The sequence below is a fragment of the Gossypium hirsutum genome, chromosome A13 (genome assembly GCF_007990345.1).
Source record: "Gossypium hirsutum isolate 1008001.06 chromosome A13, Gossypium_hirsutum_v2.1, whole genome shotgun sequence".
In the NCBI taxonomy this organism is placed as follows: domain Eukaryota; kingdom Viridiplantae; phylum Streptophyta; class Magnoliopsida; order Malvales; family Malvaceae; genus Gossypium; species Gossypium hirsutum.
The window spans coordinates 107,208,376-107,227,097 of NC_053436.1; the positions used below are offsets into that span (position 1 = coordinate 107,208,376).

Consider the following 18,722-nt stretch of genomic DNA (forward strand, 5'->3'; position numbering starts at 1 on the left):
TTTAATTTAATTTTTTAAATATTTTCTAAAGACACATAACAATATTACTTATTTTAATTACGAAAGAACATACTCGTAACTTCTTAGTCGAGCTAATGGCCCAATTGAAGGTAATACTCAATCAATCAGAAACTTAAATAATAATATAAATGTTACATCTGCTTTCAATTGTATCATATTTTGAAATTGATTCTTTTTAAGAATGACTATCGGTTCAAATCATTTTATAGAAGTGATTGAAAATTTCAACTTCACAAACAAGATTTACTTTAAAAAAATTTAAATATTTTCTAAAAACACATGGTAATATCTCATTTATGCTTATGGAATTTTTTAAGCAAAGTTTTTCAATGCTACCTGCAATGCACGAAATAATTTTCCTTAAAATTCTCTGCTTTAAGCCAGACTTAAACACATAAATATGATATGAGCATTATATCTTAACTTGACCTAAATCTGATGTTAACCCTGAACCTGATGCGTTACAGATTACAAAGATCAAGCGAAACCTGCAAAATCGTTTTGATTTATATATTGTAATTCTCAAAGAAAATCACCTAACATAGCCGGCGTAATCAAACTCTATCACGGGTTTGCTCGATAGGAAAGCTGAAAAAGAGTCTGAACAATTATTGGAATAACAAACTTCCCGTCTCCTTTCATTCTCGCTACCGAGCAAAACCTAAAAGGCTCTTTTGGCAAACAAACGATTCTACTCGAGTTACAGAGAAATTTTTACCATTGGTATCAATATTCTGTTTCCTACTGCCATGGATTCTTCTTTTTGGTTCCACTTCTTTTAGAACTGCTTGTTGAACTAGTTTTCTGCAAAGCATAATATAGAAAATGAGGTATAAGTTAACATCGAGTCGGATCTTTCGGCACAGGATAAAAGAATCTACTTCTGTGTGTGTGTGAGTGTGTGTTTTCGTGTATGAGGATCATTGAGTCGATTATATGTACCAATTTTGATTTCTTTGCCTTTCCCCGAATCCTGTTCTTAAGAGGCTTCAGTTTATATATCCGAACCATCCAATGATGTGTTGTGAATACCTAAATTCAACAAAATAGATAAATAAAATAAAGGCATCTTCTCGGTAAAATACTTGAAAAGAGAAATTTTATTCATTCTCATCCATCATGCTATGTTATTTGAACACGGTGAGTGTCGGTTATAGTATGTGTTCAACACAAATATGCTCAATTTAGGCCGAAAAATCACATTAATCGTGTTAAAATTATTTTTAAAAGAATAGTATTGGGAATATTTCATGTTCTGCGGTTGTTATTTAAATCAAGGGAAGAAATCAGGATCATCTAACCTCCTCAAAATGAGTGAGTTTAAAATATTTCTTTCCGATCTCTGTCCGCCTAACTCTATCATAGGCTTTCCCATCGGTTTCAACAAACCTGTACAATGTGTAAATTGAGAGATTAAGTTTAGCTGCTATAACAATAGTGATAAAAAACCACATATATATACTCGGAAGTCAGAAGTTAACAGCTACGGACCTGTAATATGAGAGTTTATACATTAGACAATTTAGCATGGTTGGAGTGGCCTGGGAGTCAATTCGATATTGTCCGTCTCTCTGTAGACAATAAGTAAAATAACCAAGTCAGGAAGGAAGCTTAAGTATCGTTGTACTTAATAAGGAGGAATTTTTCTCGCAAAAAAAGAAGTTTCTTTGTTGTTTAACTTTCAACAAGGGTGCATCTTTTAAGCAATGCCAGCACAGAGAACTTACAAGATAATCTGGTTCCTTGATATGAGGAAAGACACCACCTCCGATTCGAACCATCCACAGGAACTTATTAATATCATCACTGGGGTAACCAATGAGGCCTAAGGAGGAAGTAAATTGTCAGAAAATTAATACATTAAGACAGTGTATTTCATGTGAACAAAAAAGAAACCATACCTCCAAAGACTACGAGAACATATTTGACATCCAAGGAGTGGAAAATTTCCCAAGCTGCCCTTTCAGGAGAAGACATGGCAGTACCAACAGTTGCGATATGAGTATTGTTCCAGGTATTATTGTCAACAATAACAGTGCGATTAGCCATGGCGGTGGTTTGGTAACCATAGTCCCACCATGATGCAACCTGCCATGAAATTCACTTACACGGTCAAACTAGACCCCTTTTTGCCAACTTAAAAAGGTTATAATATGTTATATTCAACAGTGAAGTACAATGCTACATGCAAAACGAGCTCAGCCAAGAAATTTTAAGAGGAAAACACCTAAATCGGCAAAATTATCACCAATGAGGAATCACGGCCCACCCGTTACATGCTCAAAATATCAACATTGACCACAGAGCTTGAAATATTATTTTTTGATTAATTAGTATTTATTCTACAAAAACGTAACCCTAAAACTTCCATGCAGACTGGTAAAAAAAATGTTCAAAATCCAGAGAAGCTAATATGGGGAGAACTTACTTTATCATCGACATCTGTATTATGGCTCAACCATGCATAAGCCTCTCTAAAATCATCAAAAACATGTAGACCATCACGTGAACGAGTGGTTAAAACTATTGAAGGAGCTGAATAAGCTTCTGCTGCAGCCCAAACAGAATGAACCTGCAAAGAGAAGTGCAACAGTATGTTAGGCTTTTTATGATAAAAACAAGAAGTGACCAAGAGATGAACATGTCAGGAAATTTCATGCAAAACTAAAATTGAAAGAATTAGTAACAAAGTTTTAATTCCCATTTAGATTAATAAATAATATATTTATATCTTTCAAACAGAGCAACCTTTAATTTTTGCTTTATCAATTAGTAGATTCTTATTTCTTACAACTCTTTCATTGGCATTTGGCAACCTATTAATGCCACTGCTAAATCCGAACTCAAAGAATGGAAGAGAATTTAAAACTTTTTGAGATCATCAAAAAGCAGAAACTGTCTTTTTATTAGTTGCAAAAATTATCCCTTCCTTTCAACATGAGCTCTACAACCAGCTCATAGGAACATATATCCACACAGAATTTGAGACCAAAATTAACTAAATAAATCCTTCTCTACAACCAGAACTATCGCTCAACAGTTAAGATCAACATCATCTCATTGCCATAACAGTCTATTTAGTGATGCACAAACTTCTAGAACAAAAGCACTGGCAAGCACAAGCAATTAGAGGATATAAGAGGCCAAATCAGAATACCACATAGAAGGCGCCCAGCACAACCAGTAAGAGAAGTGAAATCACAGATGCCTCCAAAGGTAAAGCAAGAAGCCTCTTCTTCTCAGCTTTGGCTTTGGCTTTGGCTGTGGCTTTGGCAGGAGGATTTTCCGCAAGCTCCCTTTCCTTCTTCTTGCTTTTCTTTAAGGGTCGATTCTTTGATGTGTCATCAGGTTTCTCTGCCTTTACTTCATCAGTCTGTGCTTCACTAGTATCAGAACTAGTTTCCCCTGCCTTAAAGATCAGAGGCAGCAGAAAAGATATTCAGTCCTGTAGCTAAATGACTTCATCAAATGGTTGACCTAGTATGGATAAATAAACCTGCTTACATCAACTTCAGCATTGCTTGTTACTCCAGGTAGCTGAAACTTTATTGATCCGGTTAAAACATCAAAAGCTTCGGAAAGGGCAATTCCAGATGTGATGCACGCAGCTGGAGCAAGCACAAGCATTAAGCGGACCTGTATGATTAGACCACGAGAGGTTCTACATTATTCGGACAAAGGAACAGAAGCTAGCAGAGTAATGGCATGAAATTGACTGTGTCCATTTTCCTCTTACCATTACTCCAGAGAAATATACAGAGGTTGCAATATAGAGGACAACGAATGAGCTTGCATCTGATAAAGGCAAAAAGCAGGCCTTCCAACAAGGGAAATAAAAGTTATTGGTTATAGTAGATGAATTTCTAAATTAGAAGCAAAAAGCTACAATAGTTGTGAAAGGTAGAGACTTACAATGATACCAGCTGGAACCAAGAAGGCCAAAACATTAATGTCCATGAAATAAGATGGCCAAGTAGGTGGTTGATGTTCACTAACACTAGCAATGATTGGTATATATTTGCTTGCATAAGTTCTGTCAAAATGCATTAAGAAAATGGAAAGAACTTAAACAGCTAACCTTTCAACAAACTCCAAACTTGTACCCAAAAAAGAAAAAAAAACTCTAAACAAATCATACAAGGTATAAAAACAGAAAATACTGTTTGCATGGCAAGTGGCAACACACTTATTACTAAACCAACCAAATAGTTTTCTGGCACCTCGTTTATGTCTTAGGTTTTAAGAATTGCACAGCACAAAAAGCCCCTCAAAACTAGATCCATGCCAAACTAAGATGTCAAGATAATTTGAGCTGCAAGGAGCATAAGACTGCACTATCATTGACCACAATTCCTTCTACTTGGCTTCATTTATAGTTTCATGCAGAAACAGTCACATGTAATATACTGAAATGAATTAGGTACTTACGGGTCAAGCAGACTTAAGCTTCGTCCACTCCATCCCTTTGTTGGACTGGAAGCTACTAATGCTATAAGTACAGCTATCACAGCACAACACACTGCCCTGAGAACAGAAACCATGTAAGGTCAATTAGTCCTGCATCTTTTCATATGCTTATCAATCAAATCTACAAGTTATATGGTTTATTGTTCATTGTATGCTAAACTGATTAATAAGAAAGTTTAAATCACAAAATACTCATTCCATTGGTATATCAAATCATGTTTCCCTGAAAAAGTTATGGAAACAGAAGAGAAGGAAAGCTTACAGGCCAACAGTCACAACAAGTGTCACAGCAACTTTAAACATTTTGGGGGAAAGAATCCCCTTGATATAGTACACAAAAGCCACTACATGGATAATAATGAAAACCTGCAGAGGGGAAAACAAAATCAGATCAAGGAGCAAGGAATAGCATCACATGAACCAAGAAATAGAAAATGAGGACGTGAGTTAATTCGGAAATCGGAATAGTGCTTATGCTAACAAGATTTCGAAGACTTCTATTTGTCTCTTGTTCTAGAGCCTAAAAGCACATCTGTGAATCGTAATGTCATTGGGCATTTTGCACAAAATAGTTGGTCATACAGCAACAGCTCCTCAAGTGGAACAGTTAATAACATGAAATGCTAGCAAGAATGATTGACTCTTGATAGTTACCTATACCTAAAAATGGCACGGCTATAACAACCTAAGATTGCAAGACAAATGAATTGCAACAAGAAAAACAAGATAATAACAAAAGCAGCCAACAAATCAGGGAAAAGATAAAGGAAAAACCTTACCAAAAATGATGCAAAATGCTCTGATGTCATCACAGCATTAAACCCCACTACTGGCACCAAAGCAGCTAGTAATGTTCCCAAAACAACCTGCAGCAAACAGTTACAATTAGACTTATAATCAAGTCCAAGTAGAGATCTGCATAAAGATTTTGGTCCTCTATTCAAGGGTGGGAAAAGATACATTCTTTAAAAATGCCACCATCATTAACTGAGAAAGAAGACTATAACACCTTTATTTGTACAAATGAGTTTTCCATCCACAAAGACAAACTCAAGGTTAAAATTAAATGTAATACATAAATGCACATCTAACAAGTTAAAGTATCTATATAATGGATAAATAATTTCAAATATTAGGAGTTCGATGAAATATTTTAATTTTAGCACATTGCCAATCAGCCTGATCCCTACAAGAAATGTTTTCAATGGCATACTGAAAGCCTATTCCTGTTGCTATTGACTAGTATTCCAGCTTCCTTAGTAATTCAGATACTTACGAGAGGAGCATAAGCGATGTACAATCGAGAAGAATATCGACCAGTTACAATGCATAGAAGCACATGCATTGGAATGAGGTTAATAATGAATGTGTATCCTCCCCAAGAGCAGACCTAGAAAACAAAATAATTAACCGAGAAACATAAATAATGAGTGAAAACAAGAACACAGATAAAAGTTAGCACAAGAAGCCTACCATATAAAAGTATGCAAGTGAATTTAAGGTGGCATAAAACAGGGATCCAGTATTTAGGGTCTGCGGATAACCAATAATGAAGAGAATAGTCAGACTTGAAAATAGTTAATGGAAGGAAACTCAAGTGAAAATAAATAGCAGATTATTGTCAAAGGTGAGATACCATTCACCAGTAAATTAAACCGAACTATACCTCATGCATTAGAACTCAAAATTATAGACAAATAAAATGAACTTACATCAACCAAAGTCTAACCTTTAAATAAAGATAGAAAGTGAAGATCAAAGCAAATATTGCTACAGCTTCATTGTCATAGCTACCGGCAACAGACCGGGAGATATATGATGGAACCTGCAAAGAAGAATGTAAATGAATTGAAATAAGATGTCATTCATAAGACACATTTACACCATAAGTTGACATAGAAACATGCCATTGCCAAATATTGCCAACAGAGACATGGATACAGACCAATAAAAGCAATGGTAAGATTTACTCATCAATGCGCAGAATGAAACGATGTTCAACCACTGTTGTTCAAAATTGAAGTTTTAAATAGTTATAATAAATGAATGAACTCTGATAATGCTACATATATCTCTTCCTTGATTTACCATGGCTAAAAGAACAGCAGATGTCAGTCCAGCACCAGCACCCTTAACTTCCTATAGAAAAGGCAATAGAATATCAAGAATATTTAAGGCTAATAACCGTATAACAATTCACTACACATATAAATTTAGGCATAATAAAGACCTTAGTCAAGAGGTATGTCGCCCATGAAGCAAAAGCAGAGAATATAGGTGCAGTAAAAACACAAACGGTTTCCACAGACAGTGGAATATTTAAAGAATTTAACAGCCTGATGCAACAGGGAAAGAAAAACAAGTCAAACGCAAAAAAATGGAAATTTTATACAAAAAATATAAATTTATATAGAAAATTTTAATAGAAATAGTTTTTCTTTTCGCCTATTAACTTTCAGGAAACATACCACCAAATGGTGCCAGCTGTCAAGGTCAACCCAGGGTAAACAGTTCCGCCAATCACGCGCCCAAGAGGGTACCTTGATTATACCAAAAACAAGCACGCTTGTTCAGAAATGCTGAACAATAACATAGTAAAAACCTAGAAGTCTACAACCATAAACAACATAAATTAACTACTAATTTGCAATTACCAAGTTCGATCATCAAACCAATTCCAAATTCATAAATTCCCTTCTTTGTAAGAAACTGAAACCAACAAGATAACCAAATCATCTTGATAAGTAACTTAAGATCCAAAACTTGACAAAATGACATAAGGGACTAAAGATAGCAATAAATTGAATCAACTGACCTGAGTGACTCTGTAATTAAAGTAAGGATCGAACTCATGAATAACACTCTCGTATTTTATAACCTGAAAACGTAAAAAGGACAGAAGAATTCCAAACTACTAAGCAATTCATACGCAATAAATAGAATCAAATGATAAATTTCCCTTCACATTCCTCTGTCTTATCATCCAAATTGAAGAACATTCAAATTGAACAAAGATTAAATAGAAAATGGAAAAAATTTTCAAATATGCGAGTCAATATTCAGCTCAATTTAACTTCGTTTCGTTTTTAACCATTCCTTCGCGGCAAAAGGGGCGAAAATTGAATTCTAGGAAATAATATTACAGATCGATCCAGAAGAATAACAAAAGGACGAGGAATAAAAGATCTTACAGAGAAAAGACGGATCGAGAAAGCGAGAACTCCGATCAGGAGGAGGATGAAGAAAGAGAGAACACCGCCGAAAGCATTTCGCAAGGTGTTATTGGTATATAGAGTCGGTACGGCGGCGGTTGAGGCCTCTGGAGCCGCCATTGACGGCCAATCAACAGTCCAATGCGAAGGGACAGAGAGAGTGTGTAGAGAGGGGGGTTTGGCCGTTGCAGATGGTATGACTTTGTAGTAGGGAATGAGAGAAATGATGGAATTACGAAATCGCCCTTACCCTATGGAATGTCTTTTTTTTTTTTTGGGTGTATTCGAGGTATTAGAATGACGATATTAACCTTATATTTCCAGATGGCCGAATGTAAAATCATTTTTGGTAACTAGGTTATCGTATGAAATGGTTTATATATATATAAGGATGCTAAACATATGACATTCATGTTTATTTTGATAGCGGCGTTAGTTTTAATTATACAAATAGATTAATTTTTAATAAAAATAATTAATTTATTATTTGATATAATATACAATAATTTATTTATTTATTTTTTAATAAAATAAATAAAATACAATTTAACTTTTAATATATAAATTTTCATAATATTTTTACTATGTAAGATTATTTAGTACATTATCAAATGTATTATTTTAATTTGTTCGAATTTATTTTTTTGTTAATTGATTAAAAGATTGCATCCTATTTTATTAAATTATCTTTATTAGAAAATTTATGTTTAATAAGTTTATTTTCTTTAACATTAATCGAAATATATTCATATAAAAGTTTATGAAACTCTTCCATTGGATCTTAAAACTTTTTATTCCATTTTTTTTAAAAAAACCTTAAATCTTATTTTATTATTTGAATCCATTAATCTCAATTTTTTTATTACTACATAATATTTTATTTTTATTAAAAAGTATTTTAGATTATTTTTAAATTTGATTAATGTTGTACTTATATTAAATATTATAATAAAAAATATTTTTATTACTGTATTAATTTAAAATATTATATCTTAATTATTTTAAATATATATAATAATTCACTTAATATATAAAAAATTATCACCTCTAGAATTTTATATTTTTTTTATTTTTCATATCATTTAACAGTTCATATTCGGGTTTATAATTATCCCTTTCAATAATATCATATTCAATATTTGAACATATATCTCTTAAAAAGAATATAACATGCTTTAGCATTAGACTAATCAAATGGAAGTTAAAGTAATTCACAATTTTTTTTACAAAATATAGACTTTTTGCCTTCGTACTTGAACATAAGCTATATGTATATTGGTACGACACTGAATTATTTATTTTTATCAACGCTTTTTTTCATTTAATAAAAAAATAAAATTTAAAGGAATGTAAATATATCTTATGAGAAATACTCATGCAAGCATCAGCTGACAGTGGGAATTTACATTATGGATGTTGATATTTTATTAGTTGATATTAAATATTTAAATGTACTACACTATTTAAGATTGTAAGAGTGATTGAATTGATCAAATTATCGATTTATTGATTTTATTGATTCTATTAGTTCAATTAAAAAATTATAAAAAATTCAAAAAAAAATTTCTAGTTCAAGCACCAATTTATACTAATTCCAAATCTAAACGATTCAATACTATTTTTTGAATTGATACTTTGATTGATTTTCGATCCAACCAACTGATAGTATTTACTTCAAACATCTTTGGTTTTACCTTAAATATAGATTTATTAGGTATTAATTATTTTTTAATTGGTTTGATGATAAAATCTTCTAGATTAAAGGAAAAAAAGAAAAGAAAATTACAATCTTATTGTAGAGCCTGTTAATAATAAATCCTCTTGATGTAGATAGTAGGTATTAGTAACTTTTACAAATATTTACATTAACTTAATTTAAACAGTAAGAATCTATTATTTATCACTTGATTATCCAAAAAATATTATTATTATTATTATTATTATTATTATTATTATTATTATTATTATTATTATTAGGTAATAAAGGTGGACCAATGTAGCCCAATCTTGGACTGTGGAAAAGGTTTTAGGCGTTCTCGAATATCATGGCATACATTCTGCTAGGCAGTCAGGAATAGCGACCGATTGAATATTTTAACTTTCTTAAATATCTAAATCCACTCCATCTATACTAAATTAATGCAACAAACAAACTATTGAAATTATAAAATTAAAATATTATAATTAAACATTATTTCAAGTTTAAATTTCATTATGTTAATTTTTAAAATTTTAAATAAAATATAAAAGTACAAAAATATGATATTAAACAATGAATTCAATAGGCCATTGAACTGTAACAGTTTTTTTTATTTTTGCACTTAAAAACATTTTATCCATTTTAATACGCCAACTATTATTTTTATCTTATTTTACTTTTAAAAAAAGAGAGGGGATGACGGTATGACAAATGGCTATTCTTATTGAAGGTAAATATATATATATTTTTTTGTAAAATAGAAACGAAAATAATAGTTTCGTTGTTCTAAGTACCAAAACCTAGTGCCCTAATCCGCCATTCAGGTGCTAAAGAGAGTATACTTAGAAATAGTAGAGGCGTCTGTTGATTCTCTTGAAAGCCTCCACCATTTTATGCTTAAGAGGATTCAAAAAGTCTCAGCCTCCAGAGTACCGACTGGTGCCAACAATGCATTTTCCCCCGACATCGGGGACAGTGAAGGATAGACAATAATAGAAGCTTTGCATGTTGAAGAGAAGGCGGCTACGGAAAAGTGGAGGCAGTGAGATGTTAAGGTGCAGAAAGATGTTATGATGATGGTGGTGGTTAAGGAGCGGAATTGCGGCCTTTAGTTGCTTGAGTTCTCATTCTAAGAGAACTCGGGCTGTGTCAACTTCAGCCGCTGTTATAATCGGACTGAAAGCTAAATACACCAAACAAATCAAAGAACAATAAGGAGGGCCTGTTGCAGTGCAATAAAACTCGTGAGAAAAAGGTTGGTCGGTGACAGAAGCTGTCATCGGTAGAGCAGAGTATGATTGCAAGATATAGTGATAGAGATATTGGTGAAAAAACTGACTCTTCTTAAGGCTATTACTGGTGCCTGAAAAGGTGGGTAAGGTAACCTATGATCCAAGGCATAGAAAATACAAGATAATACCGATAATATCGAGACAATCAGTATCAACCTGACCAATATCAGACCAAAAATGGTATGTCCAAACGTACCATCACATATATACCGGAACAAAAATGATAAACTCACTAATACGAGGCTAATATGTACCCCATAATAATGCTTCAAGCATATATGCATCATTCAAGAGTTTCGGAACTGAATGACAACCCAGAAAGTCTAATATCGTTATTCGCAAGATAGATAGCTTGAAATATAAGTTAAAACAAAAAACAGTTGGTATAAAGAATGCCCAAAAGATGATTAATATTACATTTTAATCAACATCGGATGATTAAATAAGCCTAGTCTCCATAACCATTCCAGATTTGGGGCAGGCTTCTGGAACCCCGTTTTCCTGTAACAAAAATGAAAACTCAGTAAACTGCAACAAATAAAAGACGGTAGATATTTTACATGAATATATTTCCCACATGATTGCAAAATACTGACCTTTAAGCTACAACATTCCAGTCAGAACTGTAAAAACTTCTAGGCAAATATGCTTGAATCGATTTGCTCGATATTGGGGAAAATTTGTCTCAGGGTAGCTTGGTAGTTTGGAGATTTTGCCTGCAACAAAACAATAAGTTTGATCATATATGGATTGGTTAAGAGAGAAAAGAATGAATATTAAGCTAGCAGAGTTGAGATTAGGAAATGTGGAGCATTAATCATGAATTTTCAAAAGTTAAAGGCATTAATAAGATAAATACTAATATGCTATTGCTAAATCAAATGCAATATGTCAAGCGAAGGATGATATAGACAAAAGGTTTCACTGAACTCAGTCTGGTAAGGTAGACAACGAATTTAGTTTATGCGAGAAAATAGTGCGTGTATGAATCAAAATACAGTCCATCAGTAATTAGTGTCTTCTTTCAATACTAATTCAAGGAAAATAATAGTGAAGATAACATATACAAAGTCAGGAAAAAGTGATCAAAAGAAAGGAACTCCATAGCAAACAAGATTAAAAAAGAATTATGGTCCAAGTATGACATAGAACCAGATAGAGAAATAAAGATACTTTACTCATTAGCCATAGCAAGGAATGTGGGATCACAAAAATGAATAAGAAAAAGTTGAAAAACAAAAGTTCTAGAGATTTTAAGTCCTCGAGCTGCAGACGTACACATGGATTGTTTTCAAGATAGACAGTGGTGAGCTTTTCTCTTGAACCAGAAACCGCCTCAGCTACACTTTCAAGTGATTCTATTTGGTTGTCATTGAGCCATAAGTCCTCCAACCTGCAGGTAAATTTAGTCAACGACCAAAGATAAGATAATATCCCTAAGGACAGAAAGGGAAATTCAAATACCTTGTCAAGTTTTGTATGCCATTTACTGATGTTAGCTTATTTGATGAAACATCTAATACTCGGAGGTTAACCAATGTTGATAGACCTTCCATTTTTAAAATACCATTGTGGCTCAAATATAACTCTTCTAGAGCAACACATTCCTTGAAAACAAAAATTCCAAAGTAAAACATCATCAAAATGTCATGGAATATAAAAGATTTTCTTAGAACGGCATTTTTTAAAGTGCAATACCTCCAATCCTATCATAGAAGTTAAACGATTACTTTGCAAGCTAATCTTCTTGATGTATTTGAGCCCACAAAGGTTTATAGCTTTAATTCGATTCCTTCCCAGCCACAGCTCTTCTAATTTTGTGAAATTTTGCAAATTTTCCATTACCTAAGGAAAGCACTTCACAGCTTAGATCATGCTTGAAAGACACTAATAAGACAGCTCTCTGATCTTATACTTCAATCATAGATGTATACTACTTCAACACTGAAAGTAAATGACAAAAAACTTATGTCGAACTATTACATACCATGAATACTTGGTACTTGCTTATCCAAGAAAGATTATTCAAGCAGTTTATAAACTAACCCGTAATCTGTTCGAACCAAGTTCAAGAATTTGCAACTCATGCAAGTGGTCAATCTCCTCCATCTTAGTAACTTCATTTTTGGATACATAGAGTTCCTTCAGTGTGCTGGAGACCTTCGACATTCCATGAAGAGAAGTGATTTCGTTGAAAGAAACATCAAAAACCAAGAGCTTCTTGAATAAGCTGACATCTGGTACTTTCGTCAATTTATTATCCCTGAGTACTAACTCCTGTACAGAACAAACAAACAGAAAACCCCAAGCTTCTTCATTGTTCTACAAATAATCAACAATGGATAATACAGAAAGGAAGTGAAAAAAAAAAACATTTTTTTACCAATTTGATAACATCGTAAGAGTCTCACTGGTTGCAAATTGTTGCTTTCTTTTATGTACTAATTACTTTCTCAAAGAAAGCTAAAAATCTAAACCAAATAATAAGATATAATTGCAAATATGTGATTAAAAAATACATAAATAGTTAAAATATTCCAAACAATCTAGCATCGTACGAGCGTTAAAATTAAATTGTTTACCTTATAATTTAAAAAAAAATCCTAATATTCAATTATCCAAAAAATCTTAAATTTACATCTACCTGCTTCTTCTTTTATTCCATTTAGTATAGAGAGACTAGTAACCAATGATCCTAAGTACATAAATTTCATATCTCTTAAATAATTTCTACAATTTGTACCCAAAAAAAAAAGTTAGACAATAGTGAAAAATTAAAGGAGCGATACAACCAAAAAAAAAACCGAAGCTTTGAAGGGGTCAAGGAAATGAAAAGGGTTACCTCAAGACCAGATAATGAGTCCCAGCTAGAGATCGACTCGATAGCAGCATCGTCGATGAGGTTCTGCCGAAAAGAGAGCTTTCTGAGGTTAATGAGATTCGCAATCCGAGGGTCCAATTTCGACAAGCGATTCGCAGTAAGGTCCAACTCGGTAAGGCTTGACGGCAATTCCACCGAGTCGAGATCGTGGAGCTGGAAGCTGGTGAGATCGAGAGCGGTGGTGGATGATAAATCAAACTCCATCGCTTGATCGTCTTTGTCCGAGTTAGTTTCCGGCGGTGGTTCGGTTTGATTTTGCATTTTGGTGGTGGACTTAGGAAGGTGGCGGTGATCGGAGATGGGAGTAGCTTCCGTCTACCGTCGTGGCGGCAGTTTTGTTATTCTTTGTTATTTATCCTCCTCCCTGATGGCTTTAAAGGGAACAACTATTTTGCTAGAGAAGCGACACGTCGTTTATTAATTTTGTTCCCGTCGAAACGGTGCGGTTAGCAAACTACAAGTAATTTGGAATTGGGCCAAGCCCGTTATATAAAAAATTGATAAGTTTAAAAGTTTTATTTAAAATTTTGTTGTATGGTTTTTTTTTTACCAAACTGGAGCTTTTATTTTTTATTTTTTTCGTAAAATAATTTTGAACATCATTAATCAGTAAACTAAAATCTAAACAGTTCTCTTCTTTGATTTTTTAAATTGACCACCATCTCTACTATCTAAATTTTTTTTTTACTCTCCAGTGAGTATCGATCCATCGTACTGATAGTCAAATCGTCATTCGGAGCTCGCTAGCCTAACTTCAAAAGAAAAAAACGTTGACAACACAATGACTTAAATAAAAACTTTCAAATATTTCAATAACTTGAATGAAAACTTTCAAATAATTTAACAACTATTTTGTAACTTTTTAAATTAAATAACCAAAATGCAAATTTAATATCAATTTAATGATATTGGAGGTACTTGAAATTTTGCTGATCAAACTTATTGGTCTTGTTTAAAAAGATCGACGCCTTAGACAATTATCATATTTGATTTTATTTTATAGTAACCTTGATATATATATATTTATATTTGTAAACTCTAAAAAATGATACGCCAATGAAGTCATTACGGTGTTGGCAAATACCTTAACTTATTTCAATGTTCGAGACTTATCATTTGCGAATGTCATATATTGATTCTCTTCAGTTTATTCTATGCTTAAGTTTCACCATATATTAGGCCCATTTGAATATATTTATGTTGTTAGATAGATATATTTCAATATTTGATTTGTTGTATTTTTGTATTGATTTGATTATAATTTTAGATTATCAAAGATATATCATTTAAAATTTATATTAATATTTATACTTTAAATATAATATAAGATAAATTTAAAATTGTAAATATATTACTTTTTTATATTTGGAAGTGAATTTGAATTTTAACTAAAATTTATTTTTAAAAAATTAGAAATGAAGTAAAACCGAATCAAATCCTTAAACAAATTCAAAGTTCTCTTAACACAAAACTCGAATCCAAACTTTACTTATGTAACACCAAAGTCTTTACCATTTAAATTAACATACATTAATAAATAGGAACGAAGCCATAAATTATTTTGGGGGCTCGGAATTAAATTATGTATTTTCTTAAGGTTATTATCATTGCATTAACTTATACTTTTATAAATTTTAAATGATTAAATTAAAATTTTTATCATTTTAAGGAAGTAGCTTATACTTTGTGGCATCAATTTAATTTCATAATCCAATGAATCAAATTTAAATTCAATAGATTAAATTTTACTCTGCTCATCTCTGCTTATTTAATTTTACTATTAAAATATATTAAAATTGAGCTAATTGATTTGTAAAAATATATTAAGTTAATTGTACTAAGCATTCCTAAATTTTGTCACTCATTTTAAAATAGTCTTCAATTTTAAATATATTTTAAATTATCGAGACTATATTAACTAAGTTATTCTGTTATTAATATAGATAAATGACACACATTAAATTTTCTGTGACATAGTTTATATACTTTTTACATATTTGGAATTTATTTCTTATTTTATTTTAAAAAATTCATTATTTTTATTTGTTAAAATTTAAAATTTAAGTCTAATTATTAATAATGTTACATTTTTGTTGCTAAATTAGTTGGTATGACATTTTAAAATAAAAAATAATCATTTAATAGCAATATAACTAAAAAATGATATTATAAGAAATCTGTTTTTAATAAAATAAATTTAACAATATTAACTATTAAACATGAATTTTAAAATTTAAAAAATAACAAATAAAATTCTTAAAACTTAAGAGCACGTTTGGTTCGCTGTATTGGATTAGAGGTGTATTGGATTGGATTAGAGGTGTAATGGAATAGAGGTGTAATAGCAAATCAACTGTTTGGTTGAATGTAATGGAATAGAGGCGTAATAGTAAAACTGTATTTGGTTGAATGTAATAGAGGTGTAATAGCATAATGGAGAAAACTAAAATGACCAGAATACCCTTAGCATAAATTTGTTTTGGTAAATGATTATTGTTATTGTTATTTAAATTTTAATAAGATTATTTATTATCAAAAATAAATAATTTAATCATATTTAAACATAATTATTATTTAATATATTTTAATTAAAATATATAATTTAATAAAATTCTTAATAATTAGCAGAAATTTGTTTTGGTAAATTATTTTATTTAAATTTTAATAAGATTAATATCAATAATAAATAATTTAATCATATTTAAACATAATTATTATTAAATATATTTTAATTAAAATATATAATTTAATAAAATTCTTAATAATTAGCAGAAATTTGTTTTGGTAAATTATTTTATTTAAATTTTAATAAGATTAATATCAATAATAAATAATTTAATCATATTTAAACATAATTATTATTAAATATATTTTAATTAAAATATATAATTTAATAAAATTCTTAATAATTAATATTCTTATATGAATTTACTCAAACCATAATATATAATACAATTTGGAGACCTGGATTTGTAGTAATTAAGTCCAATTCATTTCTGTTTTTATCATCTTCAATGACTTGAATCTAATGAATAAATATGAAAAAAATCTGCAAGAGTACAGCAACCACATCTGACATTGGAGTAAAAAAGCTTACTTCATTCATATTATTAAGAAACTAATTACAAGTGCTAATCCAACTACATTGAAGAGGAAAGCTTTCTTCATCAAATATTATTAAAGAACTAATTCCTAATTCCAAAATGCTAATCCAAAAGAAAAAAAGAAAAGAAAGTGACCCAATTCAAGAATCACTAAGTTCAAGAAATTGGGTTCAACACATACATTTTGCATGAATGAGGGTTCAACATTGTTGTAATATTGCCCACAAATCGGTTCTTCAATGTTTTATGCTGCAAGAGATTCATAAATGTGCATGAATAAGTGAACTAAAGCAATGGAAAATGACAGTAGGATATACTATAAAGCTTGTAGCTATAATTTGAGTACCTCCCAAAGGTCCCTAGCTTCAACTACAGTGTTGGGGTCTAGTCCCATATCCTCCCAGAACGCGGTTACAGAATAGCGAACTGAACCCCTATTGAGAATGACAACTACTGTCCTATAGCTGGAAAGTGGCGCAACCCAAATCTGTTACAAGGCACCGAAAAGGTAAGTGACCAATCCGAGCATGTTATATGATCATATGGTTAAGCAAAAGGGGTTGTTGCATAGGTTTCACCTCTTCATCACCGTGCATCCTAGCCTTCCTAGCTTGAATACCATAAGAATCTAATGCAGAAGATCGCATTAAGTTAAAAAAGTTCGATAACTATTGATGCATTAAAGCGTTTTTGAAGAACTGTACTTCTAATTATGTACCTTGGTTAACAGCAATGACCTCTTTGTTTGAAATGATCTCTATAGTCTCTTGTGTCATATTCCTTATGTCGCAGCCGAGAAGAAGAGGAGCCTGCAATAGCATTCATGTTTTTCAGACCAGATATGCAACATCATGCATATCAACAAGCATAAAAAAGGTGAATATCAATTGTAATACCTTGGAAATAGCCCATAAGCTGAAATGTACTATATATTCATCTTTCGTCATCCCTCCATTCCCGATCTCAAGCATGTCCGGATCTATCGATATAACAAGAATTGTAATCACAAAACATTTAATATGGTTCAAAAAAAATTGCAGAACTAGAAGAAAACTCTAACCATTCCAACCACCGGGCCTTGCATATTGAGCATACAATTCATTTTGATCAGCTCTCGAAATCATACTGCCAGGCAACAAAATATCGTAAGTTATACTCTAGGCCGACTCTAACATCCTCCAAATACGTTAACAAATCTTTACCTTTCCCATGTATCAGTTATGTCACAAGTTGTCCTCCAGCTATTTCCTACATGGAAACCCCATTCAGCAGGGTGCATTTCTCCCCTAAGAAACAAAAAATCAAACACATGGCAAAGTAAAAAAAAAAAAGAATCAGAAAATCGTTACTTAAATTAAAAGCTTAAATCAAACTGTGATTTAGACAGTACCATTCACACAGAGAAAAGAATATGGGGCGGCCAGCCTTCTTCAAAGCTTTAGACATAACAGGATATCTACACGAAAAATTAAAGCAATATATAAGCATATAATATGGCTGCAAATCAAAACAAAGAAGACAACTACACCACCTTTCAATTGGCTTTGATCCATCATGGTGACAGTTATCATACTTCAAATAATCAATACCCTGCATACAAAACAATTATCGCACGAACCAACTTGATTAAGCTTTAGGTTCAATTAAAACAAGGGAAATGATCACTGAAAATCATACCCAGGAAGCAAAGGTTTTAGCATCCTGTTCTTCGAAACCGAGTGAACCAGGCAAGGGATATTAAACCCAGAAAAACTTTCGTTAACTAAAACTACAGAAGAGTAAAAGATTCATAACCATGAAATCAGCATTAAACTACTGAAGAATAAAAAGCCACAAGTGCAATTATACAATAATTCCAATGAAATCAGCAACAATTTCATAAAATAAAATAGCAATTTCAACAGAAACTACTGAAGACTAAAGATTCATAACCATGCAAAAATATTTGATAAAAGATTGTCGAACAAAAGAATTGGCAGATTAATTTCGGTCCGAAATAAAACTCACCCGATATTGGATTAGAGGTGATGACCCGAAAAACGCTTC

The 18,722-nt window shown here is 31.7% G+C and overlaps 3 protein-coding genes across 3 annotated transcripts; all 3 read right to left on the reverse strand.

Annotated features, from left to right (window-relative positions):
- Positions 1-510: 510 nt before the first annotated feature.
- Positions 511-7,951, reverse strand: LOC107894455 (dolichyl-diphosphooligosaccharide--protein glycosyltransferase subunit STT3A). The gene is given in 24 exon segments (XM_016819728.2): positions 511-825; positions 964-1,053; positions 1,323-1,410; positions 1,513-1,592; positions 1,749-1,846; positions 1,923-2,109; positions 2,450-2,593; positions 3,179-3,430; positions 3,526-3,657; positions 3,758-3,838; positions 3,934-4,054; positions 4,450-4,545; positions 4,751-4,854; positions 5,268-5,354; positions 5,765-5,878; positions 5,962-6,021; positions 6,218-6,313; positions 6,577-6,627; positions 6,719-6,824; positions 6,957-7,028; positions 7,143-7,170; positions 7,173-7,197; positions 7,304-7,366; positions 7,680-7,951. Coding segments are annotated over 24 exon segments (2,379 nt in total). The 5' UTR covers positions 7,821-7,951; the 3' UTR covers positions 511-762.
- Positions 7,952-11,010: 3,059 nt separating this feature from the next.
- On the reverse strand, positions 11,011-14,003 carry LOC107893313 (protein phosphatase 1 regulatory inhibitor subunit PPP1R7 homolog). The gene is made up of 7 exons (XM_016818266.2): positions 13,534-14,003; positions 12,738-12,968; positions 12,390-12,536; positions 12,156-12,298; positions 11,970-12,084; positions 11,288-11,407; positions 11,011-11,192 (listed from the first exon to the last, which is right to left on the reverse strand). Exons 1-6 carry the CDS (start codon positions 13,831-13,833, stop codon positions 11,327-11,329), a joined length of 1,017 nt encoding a protein of 338 aa, XP_016673755.1. The 5' UTR covers positions 13,834-14,003; the 3' UTR covers positions 11,011-11,192; positions 11,288-11,326.
- Positions 14,004-16,720: 2,717 nt separating this feature from the next.
- LOC121212575 (alpha-galactosidase 1-like) lies at positions 16,721-18,447 on the reverse strand. The gene is made up of 10 exons (XM_041085654.1): positions 18,354-18,447; positions 18,208-18,266; positions 18,067-18,132; positions 17,879-17,962; positions 17,737-17,801; positions 17,573-17,655; positions 17,395-17,485; positions 17,255-17,304; positions 17,023-17,163; positions 16,721-16,925 (listed from the first exon to the last, which is right to left on the reverse strand). Exons 3-10 carry the CDS (start codon positions 18,120-18,122, stop codon positions 16,833-16,835), a joined length of 663 nt encoding a protein of 220 aa, XP_040941588.1. The 5' UTR covers positions 18,123-18,132; positions 18,208-18,266; positions 18,354-18,447; the 3' UTR covers positions 16,721-16,832.
- Between the last annotated feature and the right edge of the window lie 275 nt (positions 18,448-18,722).

Coding starts and splice junctions, on each gene's coding strand:
- LOC107893313 (XM_016818266.2), bottom strand. CDS start 13,833: ATGCAAAATCAAACCGAACCACCGCCGGAAACTAACTCGGACAAAGAC. Junction 12,537..12,737: donor TTGGTTCGAACAGATTACGG/GTTAGTTTATAA, acceptor TGCTTTCCTTAG/GTAATGGAAAATTTGCAAAA. Junction 11,408..11,969: donor ATCTTGAAAACAATCCATGT/GTACGTCTGCAG, acceptor GTTTTGTTGCAG/GCAAAATCTCCAAACTACCA.
- LOC121212575 (XM_041085654.1), bottom strand. CDS start 18,122: ATGTCTAAAGCTTTGAAGAAGGCTGGCCGCCCCATATTCTTTTCTCTG. Junction 17,963..18,066: donor TTCTTTTCTCTGTGTGAATG/GTACTGTCTAAA, acceptor TTTGTTTCTTAG/GGGAGAAATGCACCCTGCTG. Junction 17,802..17,878: donor ATAACTGATACATGGGAAAG/GTAAAGATTTGT, acceptor GTTGCCTGGCAG/TATGATTTCGAGAGCTGATC.